This window comes from Gorilla gorilla, chromosome 11 (genome assembly GCF_029281585.2).
Source record: "Gorilla gorilla gorilla isolate KB3781 chromosome 11, NHGRI_mGorGor1-v2.1_pri, whole genome shotgun sequence".
NCBI lineage: Eukaryota > Metazoa > Chordata > Mammalia > Primates > Hominidae > Gorilla > Gorilla gorilla.
This window is the reverse complement of record NC_073235.2, coordinates 109,166,716-109,189,441: the sequence shown is the minus strand read 5'-3', so window position 1 is coordinate 109,189,441 and position 22,726 is coordinate 109,166,716. Positions and strand designations below refer to the sequence as shown.

Here is a 22,726-nt window from a genome sequence, read left to right as displayed (position 1 = left end):
TAACTATAAAAACTGTGTAACAGTATGGGGAAATGCTTTTAAAATAATGTCAGAATTAAAATGAAGGTAGAATGAAATCTAAAATTCTTTCCATGGCCTACATGTCCCTACCTGCCCTGATTCTTGACTTCCTTTTTGTTTCTACTATTCTCCAGCTATCCTTGCTTTCATTCCATTTCATGGAGAAGTTAAGCTTCTGTACTCACTATTTACTGACAAGCTCCTTCTTATTTGTGTCTCTGCTTCCATGCCATGTCTTCCAGGAAGAAACATTTGATCACCCTATCTATCACATCCTACCCTATACTCTTTCCACTTTGCCTTACTTTATGCTTTGTACTTACCACCGTCTGATTTTTTATTTACTTTCCTTTCTATACCCAGCAGAATGTAGGTTCCACAAGAGCAAGGCCACGTCCCAGCATTTACAGCAGTGCTTACCACAGTAGGCCCTCAACAAATACTCATTTGAATGACAAATAAAGACATAATATGTATAAATTAAACACATAAAATAATAGGTAAATTAAAAACATAAACATTATGTAAAGAAGGAATTTTAGAGGGCAATATTAATTATGTGGCAATAATCTTAATGGGAAGAAGATCATGCCAAACCACATAGGCCATGAAGCCAGGGCTACATCTGTGGGACAGACATGGCAATGGAGAATTAAGAAAGGTGGACTTCTGCTCCCAATCCCACTTTAACCAGAGTAGTGCTGCTTATTCCTTATTTTCTACATTGGGCATCCATCCAAATTTTGTCTAATAAATAGTTTCGTGGCTTTAAAATGTTTGAAAACAGCGCATTAGTGCTTCATCAATGTGAGTGTACTGTTTAAGATATAAGGACCAGAAAAGAAAAATCAATTAGTTGGGTATAAATCATATAAAGAGAACTAATTATGAAGGAGAAATTAGGAAGAAAAAAAGATTTAGGCCCCTCCTCCCAAAAAAAAAAAAAAGAAAACCACACCAAACTTTCCTAAAACAAAGGTATGGTAAAGAGCTAGAAATAACCAGAAAACCAAGCAAAATAAAACATAAAACAAAGCATATTCACATGTGCAATCTATACTGAAAGTTTTAAAATATGTACAGGTTGAGCCAGGTTGAGGGAGCTTCCCTAATCCAAAAATCTAAGATCAGAAATGCTCCAAAATCTGAAACTTTTTGAGCGTTGACATGATGATGAAGATGATGTCGTTAACACTGCAGAAGTGCCTATGGACATATGGTGAAAGTGTGTGACGGGCTTTGTGAAGAACGAGAGCCAGTGTGCATTCATAACAAGAAATCATGCCAGTTTATATTTGGTTGGTGCAAAAGGAATTATTGATTTTGCCATCAAAAGCAATGGCAAAAACCGCAATTACTTTTGCACCAACCTAATAAAATCAAAGAGAGACTTCTAAGCAAAAACTCTGTTAATGAGGCAGATGACTCTGGAGGAAACATTTTAAAAAGCCATCCAGCAGAATGCCCCCTTATCCATAGAGGACCCACTTCCTGGTCCCTCCATTGCTTCTGATGTTTCTTAAAAAAAAAAAAAGTAAAATACATCCTACAGTAACCTTTTCAAAGGTTTAAAACACGGCATCATAAGTGGTGACTGAAAGCCTGCCATTTTCATTGTTGCTGTTTTTCAACAGCTGATACAGTTATCTGGGTGATGTTACTGTGCTGCTTGGTGAACACATTATTTTTTCAATGTCTTAATGCACGTCCAATTTTTTTTTTTTTTACTGTTAAGTAATTAGGTGTGAATAAGTACAAGAAAGTAATTGCCTATTGGTAGCATACAGATTCAGAGTCAGGAATGATGGTGATGCCAAACAACCACTGATTGTCCACATGGGTGGCTGAGATAGTGATATCTTTGCTTTCTGAGGGTTCAATGGTTCAATGTACAGAAACTTTGTTTAATGCACAAAATTACTTAAAATATTACATAAAATTACCTTCAGGCGATGTGTATAAAGTGTATATGAAACATCCATGACTTTCATGATCAGAGTTGAGTCCCATCCCCAAGATATCTCATTATGAATATGCACATATTCCAAAATCCAAAAACTCTTAAATCTGAAACACTTCTGGCCCCAAGCACTGTGGTAAGGAATACTCAACCTGTACTTACAAGTAAAATGTATTACCAAAAACTCAGTGCGCCATACCTGGCCAGAGTCTCCAGTACAATATTCAGTAATATCACACTCGTTCACAGCATCCCGGCATTCATATCCTCGTGGCTGAAACTGCAAATCAAAATTCAATATTAAGAGTTAGCATTACGTAATATTTCAGAGTTATTATAACATTCTTAGACTCACCAACAATGCCTATACTCTCGCATAACTAACACCAAACTCTTTTTAAGAATTAGCAAGACAGAATATCCTATTGCAGAATAGAAACAAGACCCAGATGCTACCCTCTACACTAAAGATGAATCATCAACCAAAGCTTTAAATGTTCAGATTTCAAAACCCACTGTTTCAGAGTACTATTTTCAGAAAACAATGTGACGGAAATCACCTAAAGAAGAAATTCTGGTTTGGCTTAAGACAAAATAGCAAAACACTATAATATAAACATTTAAGATCTCTCTGAAGAATTCACATATATACCCAACCTTCATTGAATTACCTATTAGCATAGATATTAAACCTTCTTTTGCTAAACACAGACAATCAAATTTTAATAAATTCATACGAATTACCTTTAGTAATGCCAGGGAATGCCTTCTGTATACAAAGCATTTTATTTGAGGAGGGTGTGGGTAAAAGGTGAAGGAAAGAGCCCATTGCCCTCAAGCAATTTATAATCTGGTTGGGGACATGAAGCAAGGAGAAATAAGCTAGAAACTTCTAAATACCATAATGCATAATACCCCCTAATATTGAAAAAAATCATAAAATTATGTAACTCTATGGTTATAAGAAATATTAGAGGTTATATATATGAGAAAAGGGAAGATTAAAATGACTTTTCAAAAATAACTGGTGGTCTCTGTAGATGGAAGACTGTGTATGTCCACACACACACACAAACCATGTATATACACATATGAGTGTGCATTCATATGTTACTTTCCTATCTCACTTTCTTGCCTTTACAGGGGATTTTAAAAGCCCAATGGGAAAATATGAGCACTAGCTTTTATGTTCAGGTCTAAAATAAATTAGGGTAAGTTTTGAAGAAAAATGTTATAAGTAGGTCATATTATTAAAAAGACCACAGAAATTGTCCCCCCTCTATTCAACAATTTAATTTGGATTTCATCTATGTTAGTAGGGCAACTCTTTTGGAAGCAGTTTAGGTATATTTTCCTAATGAGGCATTGGAGGATAAGATGGTTGGTAGTGAATAATAGTAGAGATAAATGTTGCAGCCCACAGAATTTGAGATTTATCGATCCTAGAAAACTGCCAGGCTAATATGTACACCGTACCCAAGAAATTTGTGACAAGCTACACAAATGCTCAGTGTACACACTGAGATATCTGGCTAATCTGTCAATTAAAAGAAAGATGAAACTGTCAGAAAACTCACAAGACATGAGGTATTGTTACAGCAGGGCCCGTCGCTGCAGTGAGCCCCGTTGGAGAGGGAACATTTCTTACAGCACAATCCATAGCATTCCTAGAGAAAACACTTCACGTGAGTAAGCGAAGAGCCTTACCTGCTGGTCATTCATATTCTCTCCACACGTGGCATGCATATTCCAAATGAGAACATTTATACAACAGTAAGCAAATATTCTGGGAAACAATTAATTACTTTAAACAATGATAGATTCCTTCCTGCCATACTTCTCAGCAAAGTAAGATCTTCTATGAAAGGACTTCAATAGCAAATAGAAAGCTTAATTTTTTTTTTCCTTTTTCTTTTTTTGAGACAGAGTCTTGCTCTTTCACCCAGGCCGGACTGCAGTGGCACTATCTTGGCTCACTGCAACCTCCGCCTCCCGGGTTCATGCCATTCTCCTGCCTCAGCCTTCCGAGTAGCTGGGACTACAGGTGCCCGCCACCGCGCCCGGCTAATTTTTTGTATTTTTAGTAGAGATGGGGTTTCACCGTGTTAGCCAGGATGGTCTCTATCTCCTGACCTCGTGATCTGCCCGCCTCGGCCTCCCAAAGTGCTGGGATTACAGGCGTCAGCCACCGCGCCCGGCCAAGAAAGCTTAATTTTTAGCAGGCAATTCTCCTCCAATTAGCTCCATTACATTCTAATACCCAATCTATTTTATAACGATAAAAATAATATACAACACCGAAAGAATGTTTTATGATTTGGTAAACTTATCTGAGATGAATATGAGCTATAAATTTTTAAGAGGTAGGGAATTTAATTAGAAGAATCTATTAGGTTTGCTCAGACAAGGCCATAAGGACATGACTGATTCCAACAGGTCTGAGCTGAATTAAGCACTAATCAGAGAGATGAGAAAGAAAGGCAGTAAGACCACAATCAATGTGCTGGCCTCTCACAAATGCTATACCTGTTTGCACCAAGTAAGATCTGTGCTGTTAAGTATAGAAGGTTTCTTATACCTACCACATGAAAACCACAATCACACTCCTCCCCAGCTTCCACATATCCATTTCCACATTCCGTGGGCTCAAATAGCTAAAGAGATTAGGGAGAGAAGGGAAAAATGTTTCAATTTATCACAGAAAATCAGCACATCAACTGGGCCACATACAATGGCCGTATAATCAGCTATCATGTGATATTCTTCTTTGATCTGTTGTTGTGGCATCTTATAAATGATGACTGTATGGGAAATACTGTTCACTTATTAATAGCACTTAAAAATATATCTGAAATGGGGCAATATCTCTTGGGGGATTCTCTGGCCGTGGGCTCCACAGATGAACTCTAGCATTAGAGTTACTTTTCATGGAGACAAGCTGTCAAGAGGAATAGATCACTTTTCATATTTGCTAATGGAGCTAAAATGCATTGCTAATAAGACTCACAGGTATCTAATTTGCTAACTTGTCTCAAGACAGCTGAGAAGCCATAAAAACTGTCAAAAAGATAAATATGCTTCAGTCATAGCCAAATGTGATATGTACAATCAAGTAAATGCAAGTAAACTTAGGGGAAAAAATGTTGCTAGAAATCCAAGACCATCATTCTCACTGAAAAGAAATCTCAAGTGTCTGCAAGCATAAGACACATGTATGGATACATAGAAATCTCTCAGTCATTCCTAGGGCAATAGAAGAGTATAATTTCTAGAATAATCTAGTCTACTGGTGCCATGAACTTGCTTGCCAGATAAACTATATTACAGAGCAACTGTAAAGGTAGTTGACTGTTTATGAGAAACATGCCTGCTTCCCATTCCAGGGGCAGTGGGGAGGGGGGCAGGATTTCTCTGGGCATAATCACTACACTTTAAATGAAGGCTGGAGCAGCACACTCCAACCCAAATGCTCTGAGCCCTAAATATGAGAAGGAGAAACTGACTCCATCCCCAGCAGCTGAACACACCTCAAGGAAGCGCTGCCTTCCACTAAATTCACCTGAGAAAGAACTGATCCTCCTTCCACTTCCAGGAAGGCAAAACTATTACGAAAAGCAAAGGTTTCCAGGCTACTTGGGTGGGACTCCATCTGTGGAAAAGTCCTATGAGCAAAATCAGCATTGCACATCTCTGTGTTATTTTGATCAGGAGGCAGGAGAAACTGGAAAAGGGAAGGGCTGACTAGAACATGGCCTGCACTTTATACCAGGCTCCCCCTTCTTTCCTTCTTAGGACTCTGCCTCCATCCTGAGATGGGTCACTATCTCCAATCGTGTGGAAAACATGGCAGTGGAGAAGATTCCTAAAGCACAGAAAATATGCAAATATGCACACATATAATGTAAAAATAATACACACACAACACATGCATATACATACATTCAAAACGCTTGGGGGAAAAAGTCACTTCTTTGATACATACATATAAACTATTCCACTGGAATCCACAGTTGTTTATTAACCATTGTACTACATAGTTTAAAAAGACATAATTCCATATTTACTAACTTTTTAAATAGATGATTTATAGTTATTTTTATTTCATTTCCAAGTTATTAGAATAATTTTCTCCTAACTCATAGACAATTTCAGAAATCCATTGATGGATCCTTATGCATATGCTAGAAACCTTAACCTTTCCAAACAAGTGAGAGTTGTTTCCTCAGGCATGATGCTTATAATTAGCTCCTAAGCTACAAGGTGGGTAAAATTAGCCATGTACACTGCAATTCAAAAATGCCAGCAGCTCACATTAGTTCATTATTACTTATTTCACCCATTTTGAACACTTTGAAGCTTTTGGATTTCTGTTGCATTGAAATCAAAGTTATGAAAGGCAGGCAACTGACTTTCATGACGCAAGGTCACTTTGAAAGTCCTGTTTCTTTTTTCCACAGCCATACTAAGATTCTACACAGATGTCAGGCAACAAGCCACCATCTCCTGACTACGTAGTGTCACTTAATTATGGGTTTAGGAATAAATTATCCTGTTAGTTACCACATTAGTTACTGATTTAAAAAAAAAAGGTTAACATTATTTTGCTGCTCTCTCAGTTTGCAAAGTATTAAACATTTTGCATAGCAATGAACTATATTTGACTCATGAAGTAGTATTTTAAAAAGAAATACGAAATTTGCCATGTTAGAATTTCCATACCATCTGCTAATTAGCATTGATCCTATCTTTTGCCTGCTGAGCAACTTCATTTCCAAACATGCTACTGCAGGTCTACAGCCCCGATTTATGCAAAAGCTTTGAAGCTGGTGAGTTTGAGACTTCCAGCTTTGCTGAAGTTTAGAGAAGTACGATGCATTTACCATATTCTATGTAATAGTCCTGAGGGGCCTGGGACACACCCTATAATCAGTTAATATTTCTGCAACAAGACTTATGAATATTCACCTTATGAGGTATAAACATTTTCAGTTTAGGACAAGTTTTACTGTCAAATGTGTTTTCCACAAACATAAAAAACACTTCTGAAAATTTTCAGTTTTCTGAATTAAGAATACACGAATAAGGGATTGTGACACTATATACACAAAGTCTGATGAGATGCCAATTGACAATGTGGCCCTCTCCAGGTAAAGAGACAATGCATTATAAACACGTATGTGTATTTATGGTATCCATAAATACCTTGGGTGATTTTTTGGCTCGCTGATATTCATAAGGAACTAATGTCCCAAGAGGACAAATGACTCAAAAAAAAAAAAAAAAGTCAAGAAATTAGTCAGGCCCTGACATGGTTTGGCTCTGTGTCCCCACCCAAATCTCATCTTGAGTTCTAATCTCCACTGTTGAGGGAGGGACCTACCTGGTGGAAGGTGACTGAATCATGGGGGCGGTTTCCCCATACAGTCCTCATGATAGTGAGTGAGTCTCACTAGAGCTGATAGTTTTAAACTGTGGCACTTCCTCGCACTCTTTCTCTCTCTCCTGCCACCTTGTGAAGAAGACGCCTGCTTCCCCTTTACCTTCTACCATGATTCTAAGTTTCCTGAGGCCTCCCTAGCCATGTGGAAATGTGAGTCAATTAAAACTCTTTCGTCTATAAATTACCCAGTCTGAGGTAGTATCTTTATAGCAGTGTGAAAATGGACTAATACTTGTCCCTAGAAAGAATGTCAAGGAGAAATGGAATTTTTATCAGAGAAATTAGTTAAAATAATATTTTATCTTAATTTAACCCACCATCTCTTAGCAGCAGGGTAAAAATCTTAACATGAAAATCTCAAAGATATTTTAATTGAAGGATTGTTTGCTCTTTGGAAGGGAGGATTTGGGAGTTCTAGCTAGCACTGAAACACCAGAGACTGAGAATGCTGAATCTATGGTTTTGTCATTCATTTAAACAGGACTCAATCTTTAATATGATAAGGACTTTTATAACTAAATATTAATCTGATTGACAAGAAACCTGCTTTCCAAGACAGGCATCTGATATCCAGCACTGTTCCACTGTAAAACTCTGGAGAAATAATATACTTTCTTAGTATGCTTTCTAAGTTACTAACCTTTGTTGGCCTGTTGAAAAGGCAGGCTCCACCTCCTCTCTGTAAAAAGTCTCTATACTCCAAAATGCTGCACTTTGAAAATTTTCGAGAATGGGACACCCTGAGGAAACAAAGAATCAACTATGTAAATAATTTACCAAAAGCAATCATCAGAGAAGAAAATTAAAACCCCTAAATTAGAACAAAATGTTCACTTTGAATCCAAATGAATCTACACAAATTTTGACAAGGGACTTATGTTCAAATTGCCACTTAAGTACATGTGGTGGAGTTTGCAGAGATGGAATTTCAAAGAAAAAGATTTGGGGGCTATATTACAACCTCCTCAGCAGTCAAGCCCTTTTGTGACCAGGCTTGAAATGTTTTTTAAAAAGCTCATTACAAAACCTCTTCAAATAGGCTGTATTTTAAAGTTTGTTAATTTTTATTTGCTATATCTCATTAAAGGCGAGCATTTTTTTTTTTGCCTCTGTTTTCTGAATAAAAGGAGCTCATTAACGTACTAGATTTTACATTGGAGGAGAGAGTTGTGAGGGCCAGTATATTAAAGACTATATCATGCAGGCCAACAATGCATTCAGGTAAACAACGAAACCCTAAAGAGCTGTGTTAGATCATATATGTATATGCACATATGTTTTTAGTATGTATATGCACAGTGACAACAGAATTGGGGTATGCTTCCATGAATAATGGCTCTTTATTCTCAATTTCAAATACTATTTGGTGATATTCATTATTAATCAGGAATAGAAAATGAGCCTTTCTGTGAATTACTTAACCACATATAATATCTCTATGTCAGAACACAGGGGAATATTATACACATGGTTAGTTAAACTGAATCACACACACGCACACCTATTCCTCAGGAATACAGTGCGTGATTGTAACAGTGCTTGACTTGCGAGTGACAGGCCACTTATTCTAGGAAGTAATTCAATAATTTTATGCATTCTGATGTATGAAGGTAGTTTACAGAAGTAGGTGAAACCTGCCACTGTTGATAGGAACCTCTTAGAAAAACTATATAGAAATGTATTCTTGAGAAAATACATGTTAACTTTAAAACATTTTATCTCATTTAAAACATTTTATATATTTTATTATATAAAATAAAGATATTATATGTTATATATATTATGAAGAGTCATTGTAAAAACTTCAGAGATTAATTTAGAAGACAGAAGACATCTCCCTATAGAATCAATATTATAGGTGTTATCTTCTTACAGTAGTCCTCAGAAAAGCCTGGTTAAGCCATAAATTACTAAGCTATGGAGTAACAGGGAACCGTGGAAGCTAAGGGTTTCACGTTTTAAACTGTATTTCTAGAAATGCATTCTAAAGTAGCAGGGATAATGGCCTACTGTGCAAACCTTCATGCCCACACTCCTCCCCAGGAGTTGGACTCCTAGGAGGGCTGGTGGAAGAAAACAAAGGAGCTCTGTCCAAGTAGGTCGGGGCCTCTGGCAACCAGAGGGACGGAGGTAGGACCAGAAATCGTTGGTGTGTTGAGCAGGTGTCTGGCATGGCAAAGAAAGCAAAAGAGGCACATGGGTGAGGAAACCTCTCCCCTCTACTAGGAGTGGGTTATGGCTTAGGGGGTCTGGGGGCAGTGGCTCCCATGAGGCAGGAGTCCCTGTGAAAGAGGGCAATATTTCCAGGCCTTGGTTCACTGAAGCAACAGCAGCTCTGGGGAAGCTGCTCTAGTTCCCAAAGTATTCACAAAAGAAAAGTGAGGGAATGTTCAGATGTCTATCACTAGAAGACTACGTGATTTAGATACAATAAGTCTGTCTTAATTTTAAAAAAGCTTTACTGATTTATAAACAGTAAAGTTTAATTTTTATTACCGTAAACATATATATTTACGAGTTCCTTAAAATGTAAATTGATGACTAAATTGATTTTCACTGACTGTTTCAGGTAGATAACCAACTTTTAATCTAAGTGTACTAAAAAATTAATGCCTCCACTAAACTTAGAGGCCTTTAATCATGTGCTTCCTTTAAGGGTTAATAAGAAGTAGAAGGTAATACATTTTACTTTTATCACCAACCTTAAATAAAAAATTAAAATACAAAGTAAATTAGCTCTTTCAGTTTAAAAATATCAGACAATTAATTATTCATTTTATATTGTGCTTAGCCTAAAAGACCAATACCCGAGAGACCTTGTTTCTAATTCTACACAGCAATTTTAGCAAAAGGCATATATCAAATGCACGCATAATGAAAATTTACCCTGTTTCCTCCATGATGCAGCCACCCCAGGATTCTGTGCAGTCACATTCTGGTCCAATAAAACAATAAAAGCAACAGAAGAAAAAGGAAACAAAGAAAGTCACATATTTATTTGGTATTACAACTCCTACAATAATTCTTTATTACCAATTCCATGTCAGTCAAATAGACACGGAATGTGAAGTCTTACAGAACAAAATTTCTTTTAAATCAATAGTTCCTTATCCTTTCCAGAATTATAGGTTAATTCCTAAGAAAACAGCTGGCAAGAAATAAAATTGTGCCTCTCTTCATTATTTTTGTAACTCTGACAACTCAATTTGGTTCCTAGTTCTAATGTTTAGTGAAAAGTACCCTGGTCTACAAATCAGACAGCCTGAGTTCTAGTCCAAGATCTGTCATATGAGAGAGTCCCATAGGCAAGTAACTTAGCATTTCCTGGGTCTCAGTGTTTCTACCTCTAAATGGGAATAACACCTTTTTGTGTATCTCCCAGAGTGGTTGTGGGGTTCACACTAGATGGTGTACCTATGTGCTCTCTGTGAATTTTAAAGCTCTGTTGCACAAACACAACAGATCATCACTGAAGTTTTCTAACAGAGAATGCTCGAAGTTAGAGAATTCAATTTGTTAGAGTTGAAGTGAGGATGAACAAGATACTTGAATGAACACTATGCTAAAAGGTTTAGTGAAAGAGAGCAATCTAAAACAGAAGTGTACATAATCACTTAAAAACAATTATAACTTAACTTCAATACCAGAAACTGACATATTGATATTGTGATGGGCTCTTCTCTTCATTAATTTTTTCCTGTTTCTCTTTTCTATACCTCTCTCTCTATCGATATATCGATAGAGAGAGCAATATATATCAATGTATATATATAGAGAGAGGTATACATCTATCTATATATACCTATAGAGAGAGAGAGGGGTATATGCAAAGATAGACTTCCAAATGGATTTTTTAAACTCAAAGTTTAGAACCAATGAAATAGCTACCTAAACAAACAAGTCACAAAGAAATAAAGAATTTTAGGCTGGGCGCAGTGGCTCACACCTGTAATCCCAGCACTATGGGAGGCCGAGGTGGGCAGATCATGAGGTCAGGAGATCGAGAGCATACTGGCTAACACAGTGAAACCCCATCTCTACCAAAAATACAAAAAAATTAGCCGGTTGTGGTGGTGGGCACCTGTAGTCCCGGCTACTCGGGAGGCTGAGGCAGGAGAATGGCATGAACCCAGGAGGTGGAGGTTGCAGTGAGCCGAGATCGTGCCACTGCACTCCAGCCTGGGAGACAGAGTGAGACTCATTCTCAAAGAAAAAAAAAAAAAGAATTTTATTAAGGAGGGAACGATGGCAGGCATTAGTAATGAAGTCTACTTCTCACCCTATTCCATCATGCAACTCAGTAACACCTCTCAGCTGACTCTAGCACTGGCCTCCTCCCAGATCCAAGATTTCTAAACAAGGGCATAAACCTGGTCATACACCTTTCTGGTTTTAAGGTGTTTATGCCAGATGGTGAAACTCTAAACACTTCCTTTAATGTGTACTAGGTGTTTCCTGGGAGAGCAAACACTCTGAGCAAGATAATCAATGGAAGTTTGCGGAGGTTTGTGAAATGCCACCAGACACTTGTGTTGACTATCTTAATGTACCCATAAAGGGAATTGAGAAGCCTGTGTAAATATAATTTGTTTCAATTTTCCACAATATTATGCATTAATGAAAAAAAGAATATAAAATATAGAATGATATTAAGGTAGATTTTTCCTTTTCTTCTCTAGGGAGGTTGGGGTGGTAAGTGAGACCTTTACTCCCAGTGTCTCATATTTTCAAAAAATAGGAAGGCACTTTCACCTAATTTCTAGTTAAGTGAATAATATGAGTGAACACTTTGGTCTCTCTTTCCACCGGATTGCATTAGGTTGTTGCCCACTGCCATAAAAATGTATTAAAAATTATATTTTACCACTGGGTTTGTATAAAGATAAATACAATCTGGGTTGAATTTTATTCTGATTTTAAAAGAAATTAACATTTTTCATGGACCCTTCAGATTACTGTGAGCCCTAGACCCTTTGCCCACTAGAAAATTAGCCCTGTCTTTCTATCTACCTCTCATCTGATTAACGAAAAAATGATGCCTAACAGTCACTGGCTATGTTTTTTACTGATGGGATGTGTGGCCCTATTGGTTCTCCTTTTTGGACCTGCCTGGGCCACTAGAGGAGAATCCTATCCTCTACCACCTGTTCCCACGCTTAAAAGGCCCTGGGGCAGGGTCTTCCCTTGCAAAGCCTTTTTCTCCAACTTTTCTGATGAGACTAGGTGGGTAAATTTCATTAGAGTTTAAAGATGAGCTCTCTTTGACTCTAGATCTAAACTATTTCCCAATCCAACTGTGATCTTACCAAGCTTGTGATGGAGCTTAATCTAGCACCTTGTACGTCTGCTCAGCTGCTAGAACCCTGAGTGTGAAAGTATTCCCTGCCCCCATCCCCACGTTCTGCAGTGTGAGAAAGAGCTGACTCATTCCCGGAGAAACTGGGTATGATTTTATGGATATTGAAAGGGAAATTTTTACAACCTAAACAGATTAAAAATTACCTTAAGCTGCTTATTTTCTAAATATTTTAGAGGAAGGAGATATACTACAATTAAACTATAATGACTGGAATGAAAAATATTTATTGACTGGACATGCATTATACAGACAGAATGGCACATGAAAGTGAGTAAGAAGGTCAGTGTACATACTTGGCTTTCTGCTAGAAGGTTCCCATTGGATTCCAAGGTTTTGAGCCAGGCTCTGCGATAATACTTGTGCCACTGCCATTGGAAGACCATACTGTTTTTCAGAGTTGAAAGTGTGTGGGAGACATTTGAGAGAGTGCACAAAGCTAGTTATTATTTCTTAATTGTTACCACAAATCTTCTCAGTTCCCTAAGTAGAGCCTGTCAGTATCTTAAGATGGCATATGCTACTTCTCACCTCCTCTTTACAACTGGGCCCAAGAAGCAGAAAGCCCCTCTTACTATGTGATATCTCTCAGAATTTGAAGCTCTCACATTGAAACATAAAATACAAGTCACAAAAGGCTGTGCTCCAATTCAACTTATACCAAACTAAGAATAAATTTAACTTACTAAAATATGTCAAGAGAGGTACCCACTAAATGGGCAACTGGGATAACCTGGTATAATATACTCCAATATTATTCCAGGCTAATTGTAGGCTATTGAGATAACCTGGTATAATATATTTCAGTATTGACAAGAGTTTAGATATAATTGGTTATGCTTTTTGGGTGCTGTTACCAATTAAGAATTTCCTTTATAAAACTGAAAGTATTAAAATCCGAACAATGAGATTAAGGAAATAGGTGTTTGAGTTCATTCTACAGATAGGTAGGTAGAAGGCATGAAAATGAAAATATATACATAGGGAGAAAAAAACATACAGTACTGATATCAGAAATCCTTTGATTTTAATGAGTTAAATTTAACATAGACAGAGGAGCATTATAGCAAAAAAAGGTCAGGGAAGGATTAATAAGCTTATAAAACCTTAACATCTTATCTATAGAGGCCTAAAAGTCTCTAGGCCAATCTTCAGCTGCATTTGCCTGATATATACGAAAAATTGTCATTATGATACCAAAATACATCACTATGAACCAAAAGGACCACGTTGGGTTCTATTTATTAATAACATAAGCCACTCATGCTATATTTGCCATGTCATCATTCCAAACAAGCACGAGAAAGGATGTAAACTGGGCCATAGGGAAAAAAGAGAACAGATGCAAAGATGAAACTCTAATTGGTAAAATTTACCTCATTCACACCAACTCCTCTTGTGCGAGAACAGACACCTCCAAAGTAACTCAGACTGCTTCTCTTATAGTGAAATGTCACCCGCCTTAAGAAAAAGCAGTGGTATCAGAAAACCAACGTGGTGGACCATCATTTCATACTCTCCCAAAATATGTCTACCCTCCTACATGGAACACCCCCAAACCATCCTCCTCCAAGAAATCAAAAACTGGATTTCAACTACCTTAAAATTTATGACATAATTACCTTTAAATTTGTTATGTTACATAATTTCAATTGAGCAAGCACCAAGTACCTACTAAGCATCATGTACTAGCACAGGAATTGAAAACACCAAGATAAACAGACACAGCTCTTGACTTTTTTCTAGTAGAGAAATATCTAGCAGTGATTAAAAAGAATTAATATTGCTGATTATTAAAAATTGCTGATTAAAGACTGAAAAAACAGGAAGTCAACGGTAACGGTGGGAGGAAAAGAAGGAGTGGTTTGGTTGGTTTGATTCCAGGACAGAACCTTAGAGGACTATCTGAAAATAGCTTTGCCATGACTGGGGAAGAGAATAGCTTATTATGTTAAAAAGAAAGTATAGAACCCTTTTTCCTTAGTAGTAGAAACTCAACTGAATGGTTCATCTAAAAGGACTACATTTGCTAGCCTCTCTTGTAGCTAGGTGTGGCCCATGTGACTAACACCTAGCAAATGATTTGTTCATGAAACAGACATGTGCAAGCTTTCAGGAAACCTGCTTTACAGCAGTCAGCTCGGCTGGAAGGAGTACCCTTTTGCCCTTCTCCCCACATGTCATGCCCGCTGCCAGTAATGAAGGCTGGAGGGCCAGCAGGCATCCTAGATTGTGAGTTGATCTTGAGGATGGACGTTATGGGCTCTAAAGGTAGATATTATGACTATAGAACCATCAGCATCCCAGCATGGGATATCCTAACTCCATGCTTCTTATCTAACAGACAAAGGAACCCACAGCAATCTTGTTCAAGTCACTATTTTCTGATATTTAACTTAACTGAACCAAAAAAGGGATAAGGATAAATGTCAGACCAAAGACTACACTAAAGGCTGAAATGAGTACGTACGAGATGAGGTGCACAGCATCAGCATGCTGCTTAATGCGCTGCCGGTATTTTGAGAACTCATGGAGCATCTGCACAGGGTTGGTGGTGATGTCAATCTGATCCTTCTCAGTCCAGGTCTCTACAGCCACCAGGACAACCCTGGTGTTGAGCTGCTCCTTGTAAATCTGAGGGTATACAACAGGACAGGTGCAGGAGGAAAACACTGGGTCAAACATGCACGATCAGTGAGTCAGAGTCAGTGGAAGGACAGGAAGGGGGAGGTGAGAGAACACGGGGTCATAATTAGCCCATTATAGAGAATCTTCTTTTCCTTTCTTTTTTCCAAGAGCAAAAATAAAGAAAGAACAATCACACAATTTGGTTTCAACTCTCCTATAGGGTTATTTCGATCCCAGAGCAATACATTCACTGTCCTAGGGAGAGACAGTAAGGATTCTAAAGCCAGGGCATAAATTTAAAACATCGTTCAGTAAAATCACCCTTTCAAATCTCATAGCAGGTAACAGGTTGGAGCCTGATATACCAGTTCTGAGTAACTGCAGTGCAACAATTTATTCCTGCTGGATTGGAATGAATCACTAAATCTCCAGATAAGCACCAAACAATATAGCTGGCTTACCCTTGGAGGTCATATTATATGAAAAGTAAAATAACACTGGGAGAGAGAGAGACTCAAGGATCTGAGGCTAAAAAAGAGCAGATCCCTATCACTCATCTCATCCTCACCACTGGGTGGCATCACCCACAATATTTAAATTGTGCCCTTTCTGCTCTCTCTCTACTTTTGGCCCAGTAGCTAAACAATTCACACAATTAAGCAACTTCAATGAATGCTGTCATTTTGCCCTGTTTTCAAACTAATTAAGAAAACAATGGGCCAGGCGCGGTAGCTCACGCCTGTAATCCCAGCACTTTGGGAGGCCGAGGCGGGTGCTTCATGGGGTCAGGAGATCAAGACCATCCTGGCTAACACGGTGAAACCCCGTCTCTACCAAAAATACAAAAAATTAGCCAGGTGTGATGGTGGGCGCCTGTAGTCCCAGCTACTCGGGAGGCTGAGGCAGGAGAATGGCGTGAACCTGGGAGGCGGAGCTTGCAGTGAGCTGAGATCGTGCCACTGCACTCCAGCCTGGGCGACACAGCAAGACTCTGTCTCAAAGAAAAACAAACAAACAAACAAAAAAAAAAAAACCAATGGATGATCTTTGAACACACTGAAGAAGGGGAACACCATTATGCCTAAATCAAATTGAAGCTATTATATAATGACTTTACAACAAAAACAAGTTAAATGTAATGTCTTTTAAAAATTAGTGGTCAGCTTCAGAACCTTATGTGGTAACCCAAAATAAAAATTACACTTTGCATGAGGTAACTCTATTCAATCATGTTGAAATGACTAATTCAGAGATGCTACCAAGTAAACAGCTTTTGCAGAGGAAAAGATGTGGTTAAGATTCTCTTTTCCACATTCACTTGTGGTTTTCCTCTGAGAAGATAGACAAGAGCTGAAATTAAAGAAAATTAATAAACTAGGTGTAAATTGGCTCTGAGGTGCAATCCTAACTCTATATGAGATACTCGACGTACATCTACTCATGTTATAGTTTTGTGCAGCTGTGCCCACCAGGTACATAACATACATATGTTATGAGTATTTACATGATTGGAGGTTTGTGGACTGCTTAAAAGGCAGAAAAGAAGGCAGCTCTTTGGAGTAAATAAGTATCATTTAGATATTTGGCAACTTATAAAAAATGGTGGGTTTTTTTTCCCATTTAAGAGGGAACACACAACAAAATACCAGATAAAAATATATTTAGCTAAGCAAAATAGCACTTTACAACATATGGAGTAATATTCTATATTTAATTTCTGACTAGTCAACTGAATTATTCATTGGAACATAATATATAATGTTCATATCTATAGAGTTCTAACCAAAGGCAGGAAAAAGGCAGAAAATCTTAAGCATTTTCTGTAATTCACAAAATAAGTGAGGAAAACATATCAATATTGAAGATTTGTACAGTTAGAAGTCTTTGTAAGGAGATATAAATTTTATTCTTCCAAATTAGTTTTATTTGGGGACTGCACTTATTTCCATCATCTAGAAATCAAGTATAAAATATCACACCAATGGGAACACTAAGAAAATATATTTGTGTCCTTAAAAAAATTTTTTTGGTATTACCTATATTCTCCAAACATACTCTGCTTCAATCCATTTTTTCTTCTCTGTTACCACCATATATTTAAGAAAAGCCCAGTTGTTTCTTTAAAAAGTCTCATTTGCCAGTATAATAGCAAATAGATTTTGGTAGCTATTTCTCCATTGTTTTTGTCCTCCATAGACTGGGGGCAATAATGTATAGACGCAACTTAGAAGCAACACTAATGTATCTTTGGGATTCCAGGAATAACTCAAGTCATCTGAAACTCTCAGAGCACTACTCTGTGAAGCGGACCATCCTATAATTCCTTAGCCAGATGAGCTTCAGGATTGTATTTTTAAATTTGTTCAAGAAATACCTAAAGTACAAGTAAGCAAATAGAGATAAACCATTCCATTTTGGCACACAAATTCAAGAAAACCAGGATACTTACAGAATCCACAAGGTTGACCACGGACTTTGCAAAGTTGTTGGTATGTGCATGAGAAGAGCGATGCTTCTTATACTAGGGGGGAAATACATACCAGTCACTGCCAAATCATAAGTGAATAATAAATTTCAAAATGCTGTAAAAGCAGAAATATCTCAGTAATAGTAGAAATACGGATTTAAAAATATATAATTTAGTTAGTGGTATACTGGATTTGGTGGTGTTATTTCTCTGTTAGGTGGCAAAACTCTGACTATCTAAAACATGATGTTAGCTAGGCAGCATGGCTCACAACTGTAATCCCAACACTTTGGCAGGTGGAGGCTGGAGGACTGCTTGAGGCCAGGGATTTGAGACCAGCCTAAGCAACACAGTGAGATCCTGTCTTTACAAAATTTTTTTCAAAAAAAAACAAAAAAACCTACGATGTTCTGAATAATAGTAAGGACCTATAGAAATCGATATGAGAAGCTTTATACCTAAAAAGTAAGTTTTAAATTTAGTCTTAATGTCTACAAATTCAATCCTTTTGTTTTCATTGAAATGACATTTTGTAGCTTATACAAAAGGCTTAACCCACTTGTCTCACTTTAAATTCAAGGCCACGCACAGATCAAGAAAATGTCTTTGTCAGTGCTTTAGATACTGTCCATGATATGGACAGCATTTGCCAGGCATTTAGTGTATCCTTTCAGAGGAATGCCTCCTCCAAATGAAACCATTTGCTTTTGACTGCTCAAAGTCAAAACAAAGAAAAGACAAAAAGTAAAAATGAAGTGTGCTGAGAGTTTATGATTGTTTATGTTTATTTAATAAATAAAGAAAAGTAAATTAATAGAGTAATTCTACAATGACATCTGGAGGGCTACGTTTTTAGCAAGGAGTAGTACACTTTGCTTAATGTCTTCAAGAGGACATTTGAAAACTGAAGTCTACCATAGGAAGATCATGCCCTCTACTGGTCCATGAGGTTATTATTTCTACAACACTAAGGAAAACAAAACCTACTTAAAACCACAGACTCAGATTTGCACAAGTCTTTGAAATTTACCTTCAATTATAATTATGAAAATAATGCATCTTTCATAAAGATTCAAAATATTTCTACATTAGAAAATTCTTTTATTTGTCCTTTGCCCATTCACACCCTATATATAACTTTTGTCAGATTCCCTTCATTTCATTCTATCTCTGTGACTATGTTTTTTAAACAAAGAATATATATCTCAATGTTTACATATCTAATGTTTATTTTTTATAACAACGAAAACACTGATTACCCATAATAAATGCTAAATAAATTAATATTCTGCTATTATTATAGTATTCATGAATACATAACTGTTGGTATAATATTACTATTACTGTTCATGTTATTGCTACTACTGTACATCATAATCTGACCAAAACTGTCTGTATTTGTGTTCTTTTAAAGTAAACTGTAATGTGTGCATATAACTGGGTCATAAAACATCCTATTAATCTGAAATTATTCAGGCATTATAACACATTTTGTAAACTTGGCATAAAGAAGTTTCTATAGATAGCTCAGCATTTTAAGTTGCCTAGCAAATTCCACAAGCTGAAAACTTTCCAAGATACACTTAAGAGTAAAAGGAAAAATATTAACATTAAGTTCCTCTGGAATGATGAAAATGTTCTAGTTCCACTGAATTGTGGATTGAAAGAGAAAACATTAGCTGATATCTATTCTTCTAATGCAGTGGTGTTACACACCTATTAAGATGAATTTTAGTTTGCTTCTGAGTATTAATTTGTTATTTTATTGAGATTTCTTTTTATAGCATAATGATCATGGAAAACATGACAAGTTTTAAAACATTTCAAGTTTTAAAAATTAATAAAATGAGGTATTTTAAAAGTCTATCAAAATGTAATGTTTTAAATTTATTTCATATTCGTAATTTTCAATCCTCTGATTTTCTTTTTAGAAAAATTATTTTGCCTGTCATTGTTATGTAAATTAGAGAGTGCCAAGAATGGAAACAGAGATACCTGTTGGGAAGCTACTGCAATAGTCCAGGTAAGAGATAATGGAGGCTAAACAACTGTAGAGAGAAGTGAATTCAAGTACCACTACGAGGGTAGAGCTCCCACGACTGGATGATGTATAGGATGTGGAAGGTGAGGAAAGAGAAGAATTAAAAGATAACTCCTAGGTTTTGAACTTGAACTTGAATGGATGGGGGATTGTGGTGCCACTTAAAATAATAAGAGAGACTAGAAGAAGAGAAGTTTAGGACTAGGGAACTAAGAGTTCTGATTCAGAAGTTCTATTCAAATCGACACTAAAGTAGAGATATCAAATAGGCAGTTCTGTATATGAGCACAGAACTTAAAGGGCTAGAGCTAAAAGTAGGGAATAATGAGTTTAAAGTCATGATCCCACTTAAAGACTTGAGGCTGGAAGTTGTTACTTAGGTAGAGAGTATACAAAGAGAAAAGAGCCCTGAACCAAGCCCTGTGGCACTCACATAATTCCAGAGGTCAGATTTTAAAGACTAGGAAGAAATAGCCAGTGAGGTGAGAGAGCTACCATGTCATAGAAGCCAAGAGATGAAATAAAATTTTCAAAAAAAGAGGGTAATCAACTGTGTCCAATACTGCTGAGAGAGTAAGACAAGGACAGAACAATGACCACTAGATTTGTTAACTTGAAGTGCCATTTAATTGGACACCTAGGGTTTAGTAGAAACTGTGTTTCTCCTGAAACAAATATTTGCTCCTCACAACTCTATGAGGTGGGTTTTATTATCCCCAAATAACTTACTCTAGATCACACAGCTAGAATTTAAATCCTTCTAGTCTCTAGGTTGAGGGAGGAGGTAAGCTGGTTCAGTTAACAATTCCTATTAAATAGTTTATGTATATTCCTAACAAATCATGATTATTAATGAAAACTCAAAATTTGTTAGGTGTATATAAAATGTAGTGGTTTTGAAGTAAGGAAAACCAAGTGAGGTTTAAATTGAAAAATATTTAAATTATCCTCACATATTTACCTTTATTGACGCATAGTTAAGTATGTAGCAAAAAACGTACGCAAAACATTTGCTTTTCATGCACGTTATGCACTTTAAAAAATCTCAACCAATTTTCTATTAGAATAAGATTTTTAATATTTATTTTTAACTTAAGCAGCTCAAAGACATGTTTGCAGACTCTTACGAAGGCTATAATTGGCTTGCAAATGAGGTTCCACCAGCCAGGTACTAAGATACTTTTTACCAAATTGAGGGATTTTTCTTTTCTAATGGAAAGCCACTGATAATGTGATACCTATTCAAAATAAGATATCTGCATTTTTTTTCAGGCAGCCAACGTTAAATCACTATGAATTAAAGGGATAAGCTTGAATGCAAATGTAGGCAGAATGTTTCTATTTCCTGCATGAATTAGAACTAATTTTGCATATAAAGAAAAATATGCAATCACCATTTATAACAAAACTTACTTTCACATTTCTGATCAGTTTAAAACAATCTTTATTTAAACTGGTTGCTTTTCCTTCCTGAACACATGCAATCCTTAAGAAAACTGTCTTTTGAAAAAAAATAAGATTAGAATTTGGTTTTTCAACCCGAAGGTGAGAATTATCAAAATAACTATTCTGGATCGTATAGTATAAAGATTGTAAGATGAGTACTCTCAGTGAGATGATTATCCTAAAGCCCAGCAGCAAATCCCCACATATTCAGAAATAAATGTATTAATTATTCTAGTTCAGTTTGACTTTCAGCGTGTGAATTTAAGTACTTTGATCCAGTAAGTTCTGATATACTACTGAAGTGGCAATCAAATTTAAAAGCAACCTTCATCTCATAGAAAGCATACCTCAAAAAATTTTTTTCAGCTCTCAAAAAAAAATTCTTATAAAATGACATACGTATTTGGGACTATTATGGATTAGAATGTAACTCTGTCTTAAAGCAAAAGGAATATATTTAGTTCTATTAGCCAAGAAGTACTATTTCTTTAAATAGTAGAAATCTTAGGCAATTTCTATTTTAGGCATTATTACCACTCAAAAATAAAAGCTTTCCTCTTTTTTGAGACGGAGTCTCACTCTGTCGCCCAGGCTGGAGTGCAGTGGTGCAATCTTGGCTCAGTGCAACCTCCACCTCCCGGGTTCAATCAATTCTCCTGTCTCAGCCTCCCAAGTAGCTGAGATTACAGGTAAATGTCACCACCTCCGGCTAATTTTTTAATTTTTTTGTAAATGTATATGTATATGTGTGTGTGTGTGTATATATATATATATATTTATATTTTAGTAGAAATGGGGTTTCACCATGTTGGCCAGGCTGGTCTCAAACTCCTTACCTCAAGTGATCCACACGCCTTGGACTCCCAAAGTGCTGCGATTATAAGCGTGAGCCACCACACGTGGCCTTTTTTTCCTTTTTAAACATCGATTCCCTCTAAATTTATCAGTACAAATTACAATTCTTTTTTCTTGTTTCAAAAACTGATGACCATATCATACCTACTTCTCACCCATTTTAATAATAGTAATAATAGGCCAGGCATGGTGGTTCACGCCAGCAATTCCAGCACTTTCAGAGGTTGAAGCAGACAGATCACTTGAGTCCAGGAGCTCAACACCAGCCTAGGCAATATGGCGAAACCCAGTTTCTACAAAAAAAAAATACAAAAAATAGCCAGGCATGGTCATATGCACCTATAGTCCCAGCTACTTGGGAGGCTGAAATGGGAGGATCACTTGAGCTGCGGAGGTGCAGGCTGCGCCGAGATGAGATTGGATCACTGTACTCCAGCCTGGGTGACAGAGTGAGAACCTATCTCAAAATAATAACAATAATAATAATAATACTAACAACAATAATAAAATGA

General features: G+C 36.8%; 1 protein-coding gene across 3 annotated transcripts in view; it reads right to left on the bottom strand.

Annotated features, from left to right (window-relative positions):
* ADAM23 (ADAM metallopeptidase domain 23) overlaps nt 1–22,726 on the bottom strand; it is a 177,796-nt gene that overhangs the window by 45,845 nt on the left and 109,225 nt on the right. For all 3 annotated transcript variants that reach the window (XM_055380411.2, XM_019022744.4, XM_055380410.1), the window contains exons 10-18: nt 17,855–17,926; nt 15,248–15,411; nt 14,154–14,238; nt 13,074–13,164; nt 10,308–10,356; nt 8,062–8,161; nt 4,564–4,635; nt 3,559–3,648; nt 2,181–2,261 (exon numbers count right to left, since the gene is read on the bottom strand). In XM_055380411.2, coding sequence (XP_055236386.1) covers nt 2,181–2,261; nt 3,559–3,648; nt 4,564–4,635; nt 8,062–8,161; nt 10,308–10,356; nt 13,074–13,164; nt 14,154–14,238; nt 15,248–15,411; nt 17,855–17,926 — 804 coding nt within the window. The remainder of the gene's footprint in view (nt 1–2,180; nt 2,262–3,558; nt 3,649–4,563; nt 4,636–8,061; nt 8,162–10,307; nt 10,357–13,073; nt 13,165–14,153; nt 14,239–15,247; nt 15,412–17,854; nt 17,927–22,726) is intronic.